Below are 15,078 nucleotides of genomic sequence, written 5' to 3'. Positions count from 1 at the left end.
AGAGGCTGATGCTTCATCTGAACTTTGTGATTTTTTTTTATAATTATTTTATTTTTATCGATTCAGAGTGTATAATTTTCCAATGAGTATTTGAACTCCAAGCCCTCTTTGTAGAATAAATAAAAAAGACAATAAAAAGAGTGCTAATATAAAGATGCAATTGTTGTGATATAGACCGGCGATCTTGTGAGGCCCGATGAGCAACAGTTAATATCGCAGCACTGACATAGAGAGTTGGGAACACGTCTTATAAAAGAAACGTGAGCATTTTAAGATTTGAGAAAGCTTATTTCAAAAAAGAAGAGTAAAGAAAGCTTGTCTCAGAGAATATTGGATAAAATTGCTTTAAATTTCACATTTGGCTTATATTTAAATATCGCTTTAGCTCAATAATACTAGAATTGTTTTCAGGACTGTGATCAAAGATTTTGAATTCAAAACACATTTTATCAAAACCATAATTGAGATCGTAACTGGCATAGAACTAATCAATTATCAGAAACAGAAGCAAAAACAAAGCAGTACAATGCTTTTGAATATTAATACCAATGCATACAGAAAGAAAGTTGTTTTTGAGTACGTAACAAAGGAAGGTGAGGATGTGTCAACTCCTGAACAATGTCTATTGTATACAAACTCGAACAACAAAACTCTTCACACCCTTGTCCAAGAAATCATTCCACAGAAATCAATCCACAAAGACCAATAAGCTATCACATGATGGTGCATCGGCTCCGTTCTTCTGCAGGCTGCGTGGACACTTGCTGGAACCTGTGTGACTCCGATGGGTTGTACGAGAACTCTGAAGTATCAAGCCCATACTGGATTTCATGCAAGAAATGACAAAGTACACTGACAGAATTAGGAACTAGATGCTAAAGAAAGATATACCCATCAAATTGTCCTCAACTATAGATCGAATAATGTGTACATGTAACATGAACACAATCATTAAACAGTCTGTATGTAATTGGCACAGAACCTAAGAGATAATGAGATATATACCTGTCACGTATAGGAGGAGAAAGTTTAGAAATAGAAAAGAAGAGTAGTTGTTTTGGAGGGAAAAAAACTGTTAGTTTGTTGAGAAGTTGTTATAGCTGTTGAAATTAGTCAATGACAGTTATTAAATAATACTATAAATAGTTGTCATTCATGTAATTGAGATTCATTCTGGAATCAATAAAATCTCAGACTTCTTCTCTCTAAATTTCTTCTCTCTCTTATTCTAATTCTCATCCCTATCTCTCTCTCTCTCTCTCTCTCTCTCTCTTCTTTCTTCTTTCTGTCTATATTCTTCTAAACTCTCTGTAGTCAGTAGCAACCCTTAATTCTAGGTAACTACTGACAAATTGGTATCAGAGCGAGGTTCCTGTGGAGGGCTTTGATCCAGATCAGTACCAAGGGTGTCACGAGATGCCTAGGAGTCAAGTGGTGAATCAAGAAACTGTTAGAATGGAAGAGCTGGAAGAAAAGGTGCGCAATTGGCAAGAAACTGCCGAGAGGAAGCTGGATCTGAAAATGGAAAAAATGGAGCAGAAATTAGATGATATGGGAAAAAAAATAATGGATGAGATGAAAAAAATGATGTGTGGGTTCTTTAATGAAAGGAATAAGGAAGTTGAGGTGAATAGTGAACATGAAGGACAGGGAAGTAAGGGGATCCTGCCCAATCCTTCCAAGAAAACTGCTAAGGATCAAGTCAGTACATCCTTTGCAGTAAACATTGATGATAATACAAGAATTTTGCCCAAGATTGAGTTGGTGACCTGTGATGGGAGTGAGCCTAGGGTTTGGCTTAGAAAGTGTGAAAAGTATTTTGAGATTTACAAGGTTCCTAAGGAGCAACGTGTGGGAATTGCTAGTCTCTTCTTGATTGATAAGGGAGATTCTTGGTTTCAAAATTGGAGTAAAGGGAAAAGTGAAATGCTGTGGGATGAATTTGAGAGGGCATTATGTGCTAGATTTGGGGAAGAAGGAATGGAAGATGTTGTGGAGGAATTTATGAAGACAAGGCAGATTGGGAATGTAATGGAGTATCAGGATAAATTTGAGGAGATGAGAATAAAGATGGAGAGGGTTATGCCTTATCTTGAAGAGGGATATTTTCTGTCAGCCTTCATAGGAGGATTAAGGGATGAAATCCGTCCTATGGTAAGGATTGTTAGGCCTGCATCCCTTTCTCATGCATTTGAGATTGCAAAATTTCAAGAACAATTACTAGAAAGCAACAAGAAGTCCACTTATCCCTCAAGATCCTACGCTGGTAATTTCAGATCTCAAACTTCAACTTATAACCCTTCCTTTAGAACCTCTCAATTACATCAAAATTATCCTCAATTGACAAAACCCCCAAACAATGAAGCTAAACCTAATTTCACAGTCTTTAATCCAAGACAATCTCAGTCTGTCACTTCCAGCAATGCAGCCAATTCTCAAGCCTCTAAAACACCTATATCCACAAAACCTAACAACCAAACAAATGGGAGACAGCCCAAACCTTGTTATAGATGTGGAGAAAAATATTTTCCAGGGCATGTGTGCAAGCAAAAGACTGTTATGGCTTTATGTGGGAGTGATTCAAGTAGGGAGGAATGGATTGAGCAAGGAAATGAGGAGATTGAAAGGGAAGGCAACATTGAAATTCAGCAATGGGAAGATGTGTTGGGTAGTATGGAGGAGGAGATGACACTTTCCCTTAATGCCATTGAAGGGAAGTTGGGGACTGAAACTATTAAGGTGAAAGGTCAGTATTTGAATAGAGAGCTGCTGATTTTAATTGACAGTGGCAGCACCCATAGCTTCATTGATGCTAGAGTGGCTAGGGAATTAAAGCTACCTATGGTCCAAACTTCTGCAGTACCTATTTCTGTAGCTGATGGCAGAAAATTAATTTCAAATTGCACTTGTTTTGAATTTCCTTGGAAGGTGGGAAAGCATAGATTTGTGTTTGATCTCAAATTGTTGGAGCTGGGGAGTTTTGATATTATATTGGGAGTAGATTGGATGAGGACTATTAGTCCAGTTTTATTTGACTTTGTAAACTCTAGAGTCACTTTCAAGAAGAATGGGAAGGAGATCACATTGTATGGGATCAATGATAAAGCTGTTACTTGTAAGATGTTGCAATGTGAAGACATTAATAAGATGTGGCAGAGGAAGGGGAAGGATTTCCAAAACCCTCAATTTTATATTGAAGTGCCACTATTGCAACCACAACTAGCAGAGCATTCTGAGTTACCTAAGCTCTTTTCTGTGACAGCTGCAATTTCAGGTAATTCTTCTACAGATTATAATGAAATTCAAGGATTACTTGATGACTATAAAGATCTGTTTGAGGAGCCTAAGACATTGCCTCCTTTTAGAAACCATAATCACTCCATACCATTGCAGCCAAATACACAACCTATTAGTGTGAGACCTTATAGGTATCCACATTTCCAAAAGGCAGAAATAGAGAAGTTGGTATCTGAAATGTTGGCTAATGATGTTATTCAGCCTAGTACTAGTTCATATTCTTCACCTGTGTTGTTGGTTAAGAAAAAGGATGGTACTTGGAGGTTTTGTGTTGATTATAGGAAGTTAAATGATCTCACAATCAAGGATAAGTTTCCAATACCTATGATTGATGACTTACTTGATGAGTTACATGGGGCTGCTGTGTTTTCTAAAATAGATTTGAGAGCTGGTTACCATCAAATCAGAATGGAGCCTGCTGATATTCCCAAGACTGCCTTTAGGACACATCATGGCCATTTTGAGTTCAATGTTATGCCATTTGGTCTTACAAATGCACCAGCAACCTTCCAAGCTCTCATGAATCATATTTTTCATCCTTTTCTAAGGAAATTTGTTTTGGTTTTCTTTGATGATATACTGGTCTATAGCCCAAACATTTCTACTCATGTCAAGCATTTGGAGGCAGTATTTCAAGTTCTAAGGCAGCAAAGGTTGTATGCTAAGATGTCTAAGTGTGCTTTTGCTCAAAGACAAGTTGAGTATTTGGGGCATGTCATATCTGGAAATGGGGTGGCTACTGATCCTAATAAAATCAAAGCTATGGTGACTTGGCCTGTGCCACAGAATGTTAAAGAATTGAGAAGTTTTCTTGGCCTCACTGGTTATTATAGAAAATTTATCCATCACTATGGCTCTATTAGCAAACCACTGACTGAATTGTTAAAAAAAGATTCATTTCAGTGGAATTCAGCAGCTCAAGGTGCTTTTGATCACCTTAAAATTGCAATGTCTCAAGCTCCGGTCCTTGCACTTCCTGATTTTACAAAGCCATTCATTGTCGAAACAGATGCTAGCAGTTTTGGTATGGGGGCAGTGCTGCAACAGCAGGGACATCCAATTGCTTTCATTTCAAAGGCATTGGGACCAAGAAATAAGGGTTTATCTGTCTATGAGAAGGAATTATTGGCTATTACATTTGCTGTTACTAAGTGGAGACACTATTTGGAGCAAGGGCAATTTTATATCAAAACAGATCATGAGTCTATAAAATTCCTCTTGGAGCAGAGGCTACATACTAACTTGCAGCAAAAAGGCATTTCCAAATTATTAGGGTTGGATTACAAGATCTTGTATAGAAGAGGGGTGGAGAATAAAGTGGCTGATGCTCTTTCTAGGATACCATTGAGGGAAGCAGAGCAGGAATCTACTTGTACTGTCATTACAGTCATCCAGCCTGCTTGGATAAATGAATTGATAGCCAGTTATGAAGGGGACAGTCAAATTGGGCAATTATTGGCTCAATTAGCTATTGATAATAGCTCTCATCCTGGTTATGAATGCAAAAAAGGGATATTATACTTTAAAGGCAGGCTGTTTGTGGGCCCTGCTACTTCACTTAGACAGAAATTGCTGGCCATCTATCATGACTCTCCTATGGGAGGACATTCTGGTATTCACCCTACTTACTTGAGGCTGAAAAGACATTTTTTCTGGCCAGGTCTTATGCAGGATGTGATCCAATGGGTTAAGAAGTGTGATGTGTGTGCCAGGTGTAAAAGTGACCATAGCCTGCCTGGTGGTTTATTACAGCCACTACCAGTCCCCACACAAGCCTGGCAACATATTTCAATGGATTTTATTGAGCAATTGCCTAGGTCTGAAGGCAAGGATGTTATTTTGGTAATTGTGTGTAGAATGACTAAGTATGGGCATTTCTTGGCTGTCTCTCATCCATACACTGCTGCTTCTATTGCTAAAGTGTTTCTCAGTCACATTTACAAGCTTCATGGACTGCCTCTTTCCATTGTATCCGATAGGGACAAAGTTTTCACAAGTCTCTTTTGGAAAGAGTTATTCAAGTTGTCTAGGACTTCATTGCATTACACTACTGCCTATCATCCTCAATCTGATGGGCAGACTGAGAGGTTAAATCAATGTTTAGAATGTTATTTGAGGTGTATGACACATCATTTGCCTGCTGCTTAGAACAAATGGTTACCATTAGCTGAGTGGTGGTATAACAGTACTCACCATAGCAGCCTCAAGATGAGTCCCTTTGAAGCTTTATATGGCTATCACCCTCCTGAAATTCATTTTCCCTTTCCTAATTCCACTCCTGTCCAGGCTGTTACTAATTTACTTCAGGAGAGACAGCATATGACAGAAATTATACAAGAGAATTTAACTAAGGCCCAAAGATAGAATGAAACAGCAAGAGATAAGAAAAGAGCGGAAAAAGAGTTCCGTGTTGGAGATTGGGTATATTTGAGGTTGCAGCCTCTGACAAGTTTCTATTGCAGTTAGAAGGTCACTCAAGTTATCAGCAAGGTATTATGGGCCATTTCAGATAGTCGCTAAAGTGGGTGCAGTGGCTTATAAGCTGCAATTACCTACTTCCTCTACTGTTCATCCAGTTTTTCATGTTTCCTTGTTGAAAAGGAAGGTAGGGGACAATATCACTCCAATCTTGGACCTTCCAGCTTTACAAGAAGATCATACTTGGGAAGTGCATCCAGAGAAGCTGTTGCATATTAGAACTATTGAAAGAAATGGGATTCCAATTTTGCAGGGATTAGTTAAATGGCTGCATTTCAGTGAAGAAGATGCAACTTGGGAGGACCAGTCATTTTTGCAAGCTCAGTTTCCATCGTTTAAACCTTCTTGGGGTCAAGAAGGTTCTAAAGGGAGGGAAATTGTCACGTATAGGAGGAGAAAGTTTAGAAATAGAAAAGAAGAGTAGTTGTTTTGGAGGGAAAAAAACTGTTAGTTTGTTGAGAAGTTGTTATAGCTGTTGAAATTAGTCAATGACAGTTATTAAATAATACTATAAATAGTTGTCATTCATGTAATTGAGATTCATTCTGGAATCAATAAAATCTCAGACTTCTTCTCTCTAAATTTCTTCTCTCTCTTATTCTAATTCTCATCCCTATCTCTCTCTCTCTCTCTCTCTCTCTCTCTTCTTTCTTCTTTCTGTCTATATTCTTCTAAACTCTCTGTAGTCAGTAGTAACCCTTAATTCTAGGTAACTACTGACAATACCATATATACCAAATGACACCAAAATTGAGCAATCAAGTATCCCATAAAAAAATAAAAAAAGAGACAAGAAAGTAAGCTCTATGTGACAACTCACAACATATTAGTTTGATAGAATCATCTCATTTGGACATTCAAGAATTGACAGGCAACTTGAGCAATATGGATAAGCAACTTAAACCACAAACTAAACAGAATTTTGCATATAGAAAAAAGAAAGAAAATGAACTGAAGACAAATTTTCACCATAATGCCAAAAGAATTCTAAATATAATGGTAAAGACAAAACAAACGCTAACCAATAAAAGATCACAATTCACAACAAAAGCAATTATTACCTGCTAGGGGAAAAAAACAATTTCAAAGAAATCATTCATGAATTTGTTTTTAATTATAATATTAAAAAAAGTTACAAAGCTCATGAAAATTAACTTGTCACATACAACATTGTGAAACAGTCATCACATGAAAATTGCATATTTGGACAGAATCACCCATACATATATGCAGATCACAAGATGGAGCACCATACATGCTCTAAGAGGAAAAAAGTTCAGAACTTATAATACCTTTTCCCTCATACGTGTGCTCCAAGCATCATTTCTGCTAGGTCGCTGATCAAGGGTACCAGACACAGGTACACCTGTTGCAGGAACTGGTGGCCTGTTAAGCAAAGGTTGCCGGATCTGTTGTCTTGGGGCAATAAGCTCATCATCACTATCATAATCTGCTGGCCTGTTTGCGGCCCTAACCATAAGGGCTAACACGAAAAGTAGAGCCTGCAATTGCACGTTGATTCATTGTAGTGCGCCATAAGGGCACAAGAACAAAATTGTTTGATTAGTAGTTGAAAATTTAGAGATCGAGACAGTGAGATCAAAATCACATATTAATAATATGAAGTCAGTCCCATCTTAGCAATTACTACGTGTTGCCCTAAAGACACACCATGCACACTAAGGAAAAAACACAAACAGAAATAATTATACGCAGTATAAAAAAGCCATAAAAATTAAAGTTTCGTTTGTTTCATTTCTGTTTAAAGCCTCAGCAATTGAGGCAAATTAGGTAATCATTTGAGATGCAACTAGCCATAGTATACAAGGGCATATGACTGTTAAATTCGGAGAGAGTGTCGATCAAATTATAATCAATTCATTTTAATTCAGGCTTATATAAGTGATTAGATTGCTTTATACATCAAAATGACTAGTCAAGTTAATGTTGTAACCCAACCACTTATATATTACCCTTTTACTTTATATTCTTTCGATGTGGGATTCCAACACTCCCCCCTCAAGTGCAACCACATGTTTGTCACTTGACAATTAGTTTGTATTTTTATTTTTATCCCAATACGGGCCCAATTATACAGCCTTATGAGCGGCTGAAACACACAACCCAGCCTAGGCTCTGATGCCATGTTAAATTCAGAGAGAGTGTCGATCAAATTATAATCAATTCATTTTAATTCGGGCTTAAATAAGTGATTAGATTGCTTTATACATCAAAATGACTAGTCAAGTCAATGTTGCAACCCAACCACCTATATATTACCCTTATACTTTATATTCTTTCGATGTGGGATTCCAACAATGACTAACTGAACCATAAACTTTCTAATCGATCAGACTCAAAATTATACAGATTAGAGCTACACTCAAAAAAATTAATCTTAGGATTATTTCAATTGAATTGAGATCAAACTAGCCTCAAGCCCACCCAGACCAATCAACTAGCAGATCTACATTGTTTTCTTATGAGACTGATGATATATATATATATATATATATATATATATATATATATATATTGAGATTGATGAAATTGTACTCAAATGTACTCTTGGATTAAAGAAGCAACCAATTGTGGCAAAATCAAATTGTTAAAAGGTATCTACTTTTTCAATTCACAACTCCACCAATAGATACTTTATCAATATAAACAACAAAAGATGATGTTTTACAGCATAACTATTTAGCACCTGAGACAGTGATTTCATTCCATCTGCCTCAACTTTTAGGTTTTAACAGGTAATATAAAGGCAAAGCCACCATTGTCCCTTTGCAGAAAAAAAAAAAAAAGCATGCAGTGTCTCCTATAACACATAAATCACACCTGGATATTCAACTATAGCATTTATTTATCTCGTGACACTAAGCGATAATCACAACTTGATTAATCATCTATCATCCATTTTACTAAATGAAAGCTCCCTGAAAGAATTTTGTGAGTAGGGAAAAAAATAACAAAGTAATCAAAATTTGATATGACCATTATTTATATAATTCTAGTTCAAGCAACTTTCAAATTTTCTCTTCAATTTCAAGCTGTGATCAAAATACTTGACAAGACTGTCCTCATCAAAGTGTCAAAACTACATTATCTACAATTGAAAAGCCAAATCACATACAAGAGAGTTATACCCTCTGATACTTGGACTTGCCTCGACATGACATGGAATATGTTTTCGACACACATCTATGAAGTTGAACAAGCCTAGCCGCTAAAGCCATGACTACATTGGGAGAGCCGGTGAAAAAAGAAGAAGTAGATGAAGCAGCAGCAGTAGCAGCCTAGCGGCTAAAGCCACAGGGGAAAAAAAAAAGTTGCTGTGACCACGTCGGGAGAACCAGCGAAAGAAGAAGAAGAACCAGCCTGTTGACTGCCTCTGTTGTAGAGAAGATAAAAAAGTGGCTGTGTATTATGTGCTGTGCCTGTGTATTATTAAAATGGGCTAATGGTTATGGGCCTAGATTCAATTTAGATTATTTTAGTGCTTTTTTTTCATGTATTTTTTTTTAAATTCTATTTTGTGTATGTTAAAAATAAATATAACTTATATTTATATTAAATACATAGTTATTCATAATGAGCTTATAAAATTCAATTTAAATTATTTTAAATTATGTTTAATAAGATTTTATTAAATTAAATATGCAGTAAAAATTAAATTACAAAGCAATTATATTTGATTTTTAATAATATTTATCCAAGCCACCATGTTTAAATTTTGATCCATCTCCCGTATTTTCCATATAGGAAGCTCACAAGTTGACACATGGATATTTATCCATTTCTGACACCTGTACCCGAGTCCGAGTAACATTGGTTCAACCTTTCTAAGTGAAAAAAAATTATTCACACAGTGATCTAACTTGAGTGAGCTCTAAGTCGTACTATTTTCAACCATAACTAAACACAAGCAAGCAATCAATCAACACATCAAGGATAAAACGAGCAAAAGAGGAATAATTCTTCCCATCTGCGATGGAAATTCTTTAAAATAAAAACACTGAGCACAAACAATCCTTCCACTACAAGTTACATAGGACATCCTTTTCCAACCTTCCTTTAATGAAAATGGTCCTTTAGAAGGAGAATTTTTTGTGAAAATATGGACCGTTCACTTTATTTAGCCATACAAGGGCTTTAGCTAATCTACAGGAATTTTAAGAACTAAATTCAAGAAGCCTAACAAAACCAAATAAGATCATTTTTGTGCTTACCTCCAAAACAACTACTCCAAGAGCAACCCATCTCACAATGTTCCAGTTTTCTTTCAAGAAATCGTATATCATGTCAAAAACTCCAGTTTTGTCGGTTGGAAGTTCCTGAAGCTCAAAATCATAGCACCAATTACATGAACAAAATCCCATATTAAGATCTGCTAATCAGTTTTTTTAAAACATAAATAAATAAATAAATAAAATTATAGAGGGAGGAAAAGAAAAACTCACTTCTTTCCATTTTTTGTCAAAGAAAATAAAGGCTGCACATCCCAATTCTACCAATATCAACAAGATAACCAATACCGAATACTATGTTTGTTTAAGGAATCCCGTCATCATAATCAGAAAAGGCAGGAAGCATATGCATGTAAAATATACCAAATATTCCCTTAGTCCCATAAGATGCATCCCCTTTGGATAAGCTTAGAAGTTAATGGACAGACTTTAACAAATTTAACATATTTTAGAAGCAGAGTGAAAATTATACAAATTTTAGAAGTAGGGTAGAAACAAGAACTGATGCAAAATTTTAAAAAGAAAATAATGGTAAGGTGGGGATTTTTTTTTATGCTTTGACTTTTTGATAGTGATCATATATTTTGAGACATGAATGTGAAAAGAAACTAATTGAGGGAACTGAGAGAAAATTAAATGAAGTTGACATCTCATAGTGCACAATCCAGCAGATAATCTACACTGACATTAAATGGCTAAGGAGTAGGCACAAGTATTCAAATATTAGCTCTAATAAGTTCCAGACTAAAATGTGCAATTAGGATACACAACTGAGGCAGCATCCATTCCGCGTTACAGATCCAATACAACCAAAACATGAGATGACAAAGAGAATCACTCCTACACCAACAAATAAATATATGAACCTACAAAAGAAAATGATGCAAAATTAGATCTAGATAGTTCAAGCCTTCAAGGACAATCCATAAATTAAATTAAATAACAAAAAAATGAATTTAACTAAGAGTCCTGATAGGTCCCTTAAGTTCATAAGACACGTAATACTGTATGCAATAGCAATAAGTGATATTGCTGGTTCACTTCTTCATTGCCAAAAAATATCAACGCAAAAGTTTTTGTACTATGCAAATTTCCATATAATTTCTAAGAACCCAAAATTTTAAGTTTAACATTAAAAATTTAAGACTGAAAATTGACCATATTTACCTAATAAAAGGAACTCTATTTAGCAATTTTGGACATCCAATTTCAATTAAAGCCTTTCATCATCGGCAAGAAGAGTTGAAATCCTATATTCATAAATTCCTATGCAATTTGATTAAAACCCTAATGAACATTTCTGATTTCATCACCAATTTTATAATTAAAATTCAAAGTCAAAAATCTCTTTCCATCAAGTTAATATTAATAAGTTAAATTTGACAATAAATTATTGAAAATAAAAATTAAAAATATTAAAACAAGCATTGCAGATGCAAAACATAGAACAGCAATTAGATTTCCCACTAAAATCCCTTTCATCAACACCATCTAATCTTCTACTCCCCCAAATTCACTTTGGAACACAAAGGTTTCAATTAAATGCAAGATTAACTGCATCCACTAATCACTTAGATTCCTTCCAAAAATACATTACACTTTACTTGCTTAACATTCATTTTAAACCAAATCCTAGACTAAACATCCCTTTTGGAGCCATTAGAAACAGCATTGGCAATTCCTAGAGTTAAATTTTCCACTTAAGCACCATTCCAATAATGTGTGTAAATGATCCACAAACCATCTCCAAAAAAATACAAGCAAAGAAATCATCCAAATCCCTTCCAATATACTTCCATAACCCTACACCAACTATATTCCTACAAGACATTGAAATCCACTCATTTTGCTCCACAGTCACCACCCTCCAAAAATTTTTCCTCCACCAAAAATCTCCATATGCACTTCCTAAGAGAAGTTCTACAGAAAAAAAAAGATTCCTGACCCCCAATTGCCCATAATAGAAGAGTATCCATGTCTCATTTTGCCAAGTGATCATCTCTCTCACTCTACTAAAGCAACCTCTTCCACACGCCTGCAAACTAAATGCCACCATATACAAATGGAATGTATGGACAATAAAAAAAATTGGAAGAAATTTGGAGTAATTTAAAATAGAGTTAATTGCCCTCCTTTGGACAAGAAATGCCTCTTACATCCAGCTACCATTCTTTCAAATGTTTCACAACTGGTTCCTGCATTAACTTATCCATGTCTTGCCCCCAATGGGAAGCCTTAAGGAATGTTACTCTAGTATGTCCCAAAGGTCATAAGCGAAGTTACCACAACATCTCCTGTAAGGATACCCAAAGCATCCAGATTTTACAATACCTAACCATAGAGTAAGTTGCCAACAACAAAATCAAGCTCAAATGACCCAGCTGAAATTTAAACTCACCACAAAAAAGAATAATAAATAAATAAAGGAAACATACCAAGCTTTTGGCAGCTTGTCAAATATACTTTCCGACAATGACACAGCCATAAGCATTGGACGACCAAGCTGTATCAAACCTGGATCACCACTCACAGGCGCCAGTGAGGTATCATCACCTGCTCTTTTATACTCAACAAATAAGTAAATCCCATAACCAACCATGGCGAGACCCACAAGGGTTAGCAAGAAGTTAAGGAGCTTCAGTATGCACTCCAAGCACCCTCTACAAGCCATATTCTCTACAGCTTCCTCAAATCCCTCGAATTTCAGCTCAATCCTTCTATTTCATCAATTCACTGGCGTACTACCTTCATTAGAAACCCACATTAACACTACAATTCAATAATTTAGAGGTTAAAGCATCATATTATCATTAGCCAAAATTAAATCGCAAATTATGAAAAGTATATATATCTAAACAAGAAATAAAAAAAAAATATATGCTCAATCCAATGTTTGAATTTTATATTGTTCATTACTCAGGATCCAGCCCTAACAATCAATTGTAAGAAGAGAAAAAGAGGGGAGGAAAAAGAGCAGATAAAGTTGACCATAACATCCAAAAAAAAAAATCCGAAATAAGAATTTTGTTTTCCATTCCCAAGTTTTCTCAGCAACCAAACAAAGTTTCAGGTACATAACATCACAAACTCACAAAAAATAAAAGTAATTAAACAGAAATTATTGACAGCAATCAACTTCCATCGCATCAATTTCAATTCATTCAATTAACTTAAAAGACCCAAACAAGCTCCAATAATTACAAATGTAAATTAAGAAATTTCGATTGAAAGAATCTCACAGCAATTTAGCTTCGGATCATGCTAAGATAATCAAGCGATTGAAAAACATATAGATTACAGGAATAAACAGGGAATCGAAGAAAACTTTACGGATTTCGAATATTTCTCGGATGATTTTGACCTTTTCCGGGTTTTCGTTTTTCCCCAGTTCTTCACAGAGAAAGGAAGAGAGAGAAGAAAGAGTCTGGAAATTTAAAAAGGCCAGTGAAAATGGGACCGCTTTTCTCATTTTGCTCCTTTCGGTGGGAGTTGGCGTTTTTCTTTTCATATGTCCACCCCCGCTTTTTTATCCAATGGGCACCTCATTTAATTTCTTTCTCAGTAAAATTATAAATTAATCTATGTCAAAAATAATTTATATTTTTATTTAAAGAATTTCAAAAAATAATTACAAATCAATATATAAAGTGAACAATAATTTAGCTAAAGGTATTTTATCATTTATTATTTAAAGGATGTCAAGTGGAAAAATAAAATTTTATTATATTATTAAATATAAAAAATAATACTTGAGACTCTTGAAAGAATTATTTAATTTATTATATTTTTAATATTCAATTAAAATATATTAATTTTAATAGGGATATATAAGTTTGGGCTCTCCAAACTTAATGCCATATAGACACATAAATAGGTGTATTTATATTATTTATAAAATTTATATTTATTTATTTATTTGTATTTTATTTATTTATTTACTTATAAATATATATATGTGGATATATAAATATTAATTAATTTATAATATTAAATATTACAAAATAAAAAAAAAGTCATATACAATAAATAAAATAATTAAGATAGTTATATTTTCAATATCATAATTAATTATATATAAATATTGATTTTTAAATTTAAAAAAATCTATCCAATCAAAATAAAGAAAAAGATAATAAAAATAAGAGAAAATTTTAAAAATATTTATTTACTTATTTATTACTTATTAATACATTTATACTTACATTTATTATTTAGTTATATTTACTAATTATTTTATTATTTATTAATATAAATATATAGATATTAATAATAATATTAAAATTTGCAAAATATAAAAATAGTAATGAAGATAGTTATATTTGCAATGTCATAATTAATTATGTATAAATGTTAATATTGAAATTTAAAAATTTTAATTAATTGAATTAAACAAAAAATAAAAATCTATAAAAATTAGAAAATTATAAAACCATACAGATAAACTCTCTCTTTATTTTAACTTTAATATAAATATATAAATAGATAAATATATTTTAATTTATTGACTATAATAAAACTCATATATATATATATATATATATATATATATATATATATTAAAATTTTTCTAAAAAGAAATAGATTCCTTGCCTTTTTAAGTCTTTTTCCTTATTCGTACTTTCTTCTTAAGGGCAATAAAGTCAATTGACCGGTGGGGCAATGTATCATTTTGTTTTACGCGCAACACACACGGTGATGTTAATGCTTAACAGGTACAAAAACGACGACGCGGTGCCTTGTCAGTCTTTCTCCCTCCTTTCTATTTCAGCAACTTTCAACGCTTATTTCAATAGGTCATAATTACTAATAAATTTATTTTATTCCAAAATAAATTAATTTTTTAATATTAAATTTAATGAAATATTTAATCTTTTCATTTATTTTCATTAATTAAAAGTAAAAATAATTAAAATTTAGAACGCATGAAATTTCAAAAATATCTTAATTAATTATTTTTTTTGAACTTTAAAATAAAAAAACTTATTATTTGTCACTTGTTTATTTTTAATTAATTAATTAATCTTAAATTTTACTATTGAAACTGTAAAATATT

General features: G+C 33.6%; 1 protein-coding gene across 7 annotated transcripts; it reads right to left on the bottom strand.

Annotated features, from left to right (window-relative positions):
* Positions 1-510: 510 nt before the first annotated feature.
* Positions 511-13,520, bottom strand: LOC110669383 (tobamovirus multiplication protein 2A). Of its 7 annotated transcripts, none has more exons than XM_058136898.1 (7): positions 13,387-13,520; positions 12,461-12,770; positions 10,792-10,891; positions 10,239-10,319; positions 10,008-10,112; positions 7,068-7,277; positions 511-821 (listed from the first exon to the last, which is right to left on the bottom strand). In XM_058136898.1, the coding sequence occupies exons 2-7, from the start codon at positions 12,694-12,696 to the stop codon at positions 714-716; spliced, it is 840 nt and encodes a 279-aa protein (XP_057992881.1). In that variant the 5' UTR covers positions 12,697-12,770; positions 13,387-13,520; the 3' UTR covers positions 511-713. The 7 variants fall into 7 exon arrangements, 6 of the variants coding, with proteins under 6 accessions (XP_057992881.1, XP_057992876.1, XP_057992878.1 ...); XM_058136893.1 differs by having other exon boundaries at positions 13,356-13,508; XM_058136895.1 differs by having other exon boundaries at positions 12,461-12,766; positions 13,356-13,500.
* Between the last annotated feature and the right edge of the window lie 1,558 nt (positions 13,521-15,078).

The sequence above is a fragment of the Hevea brasiliensis genome, chromosome 15 (genome assembly GCF_030052815.1).
Source record: "Hevea brasiliensis isolate MT/VB/25A 57/8 chromosome 15, ASM3005281v1, whole genome shotgun sequence".
NCBI lineage: Eukaryota > Viridiplantae > Streptophyta > Magnoliopsida > Malpighiales > Euphorbiaceae > Hevea > Hevea brasiliensis.
This window is presented reverse-complemented; position numbering and strand designations above follow the sequence as displayed.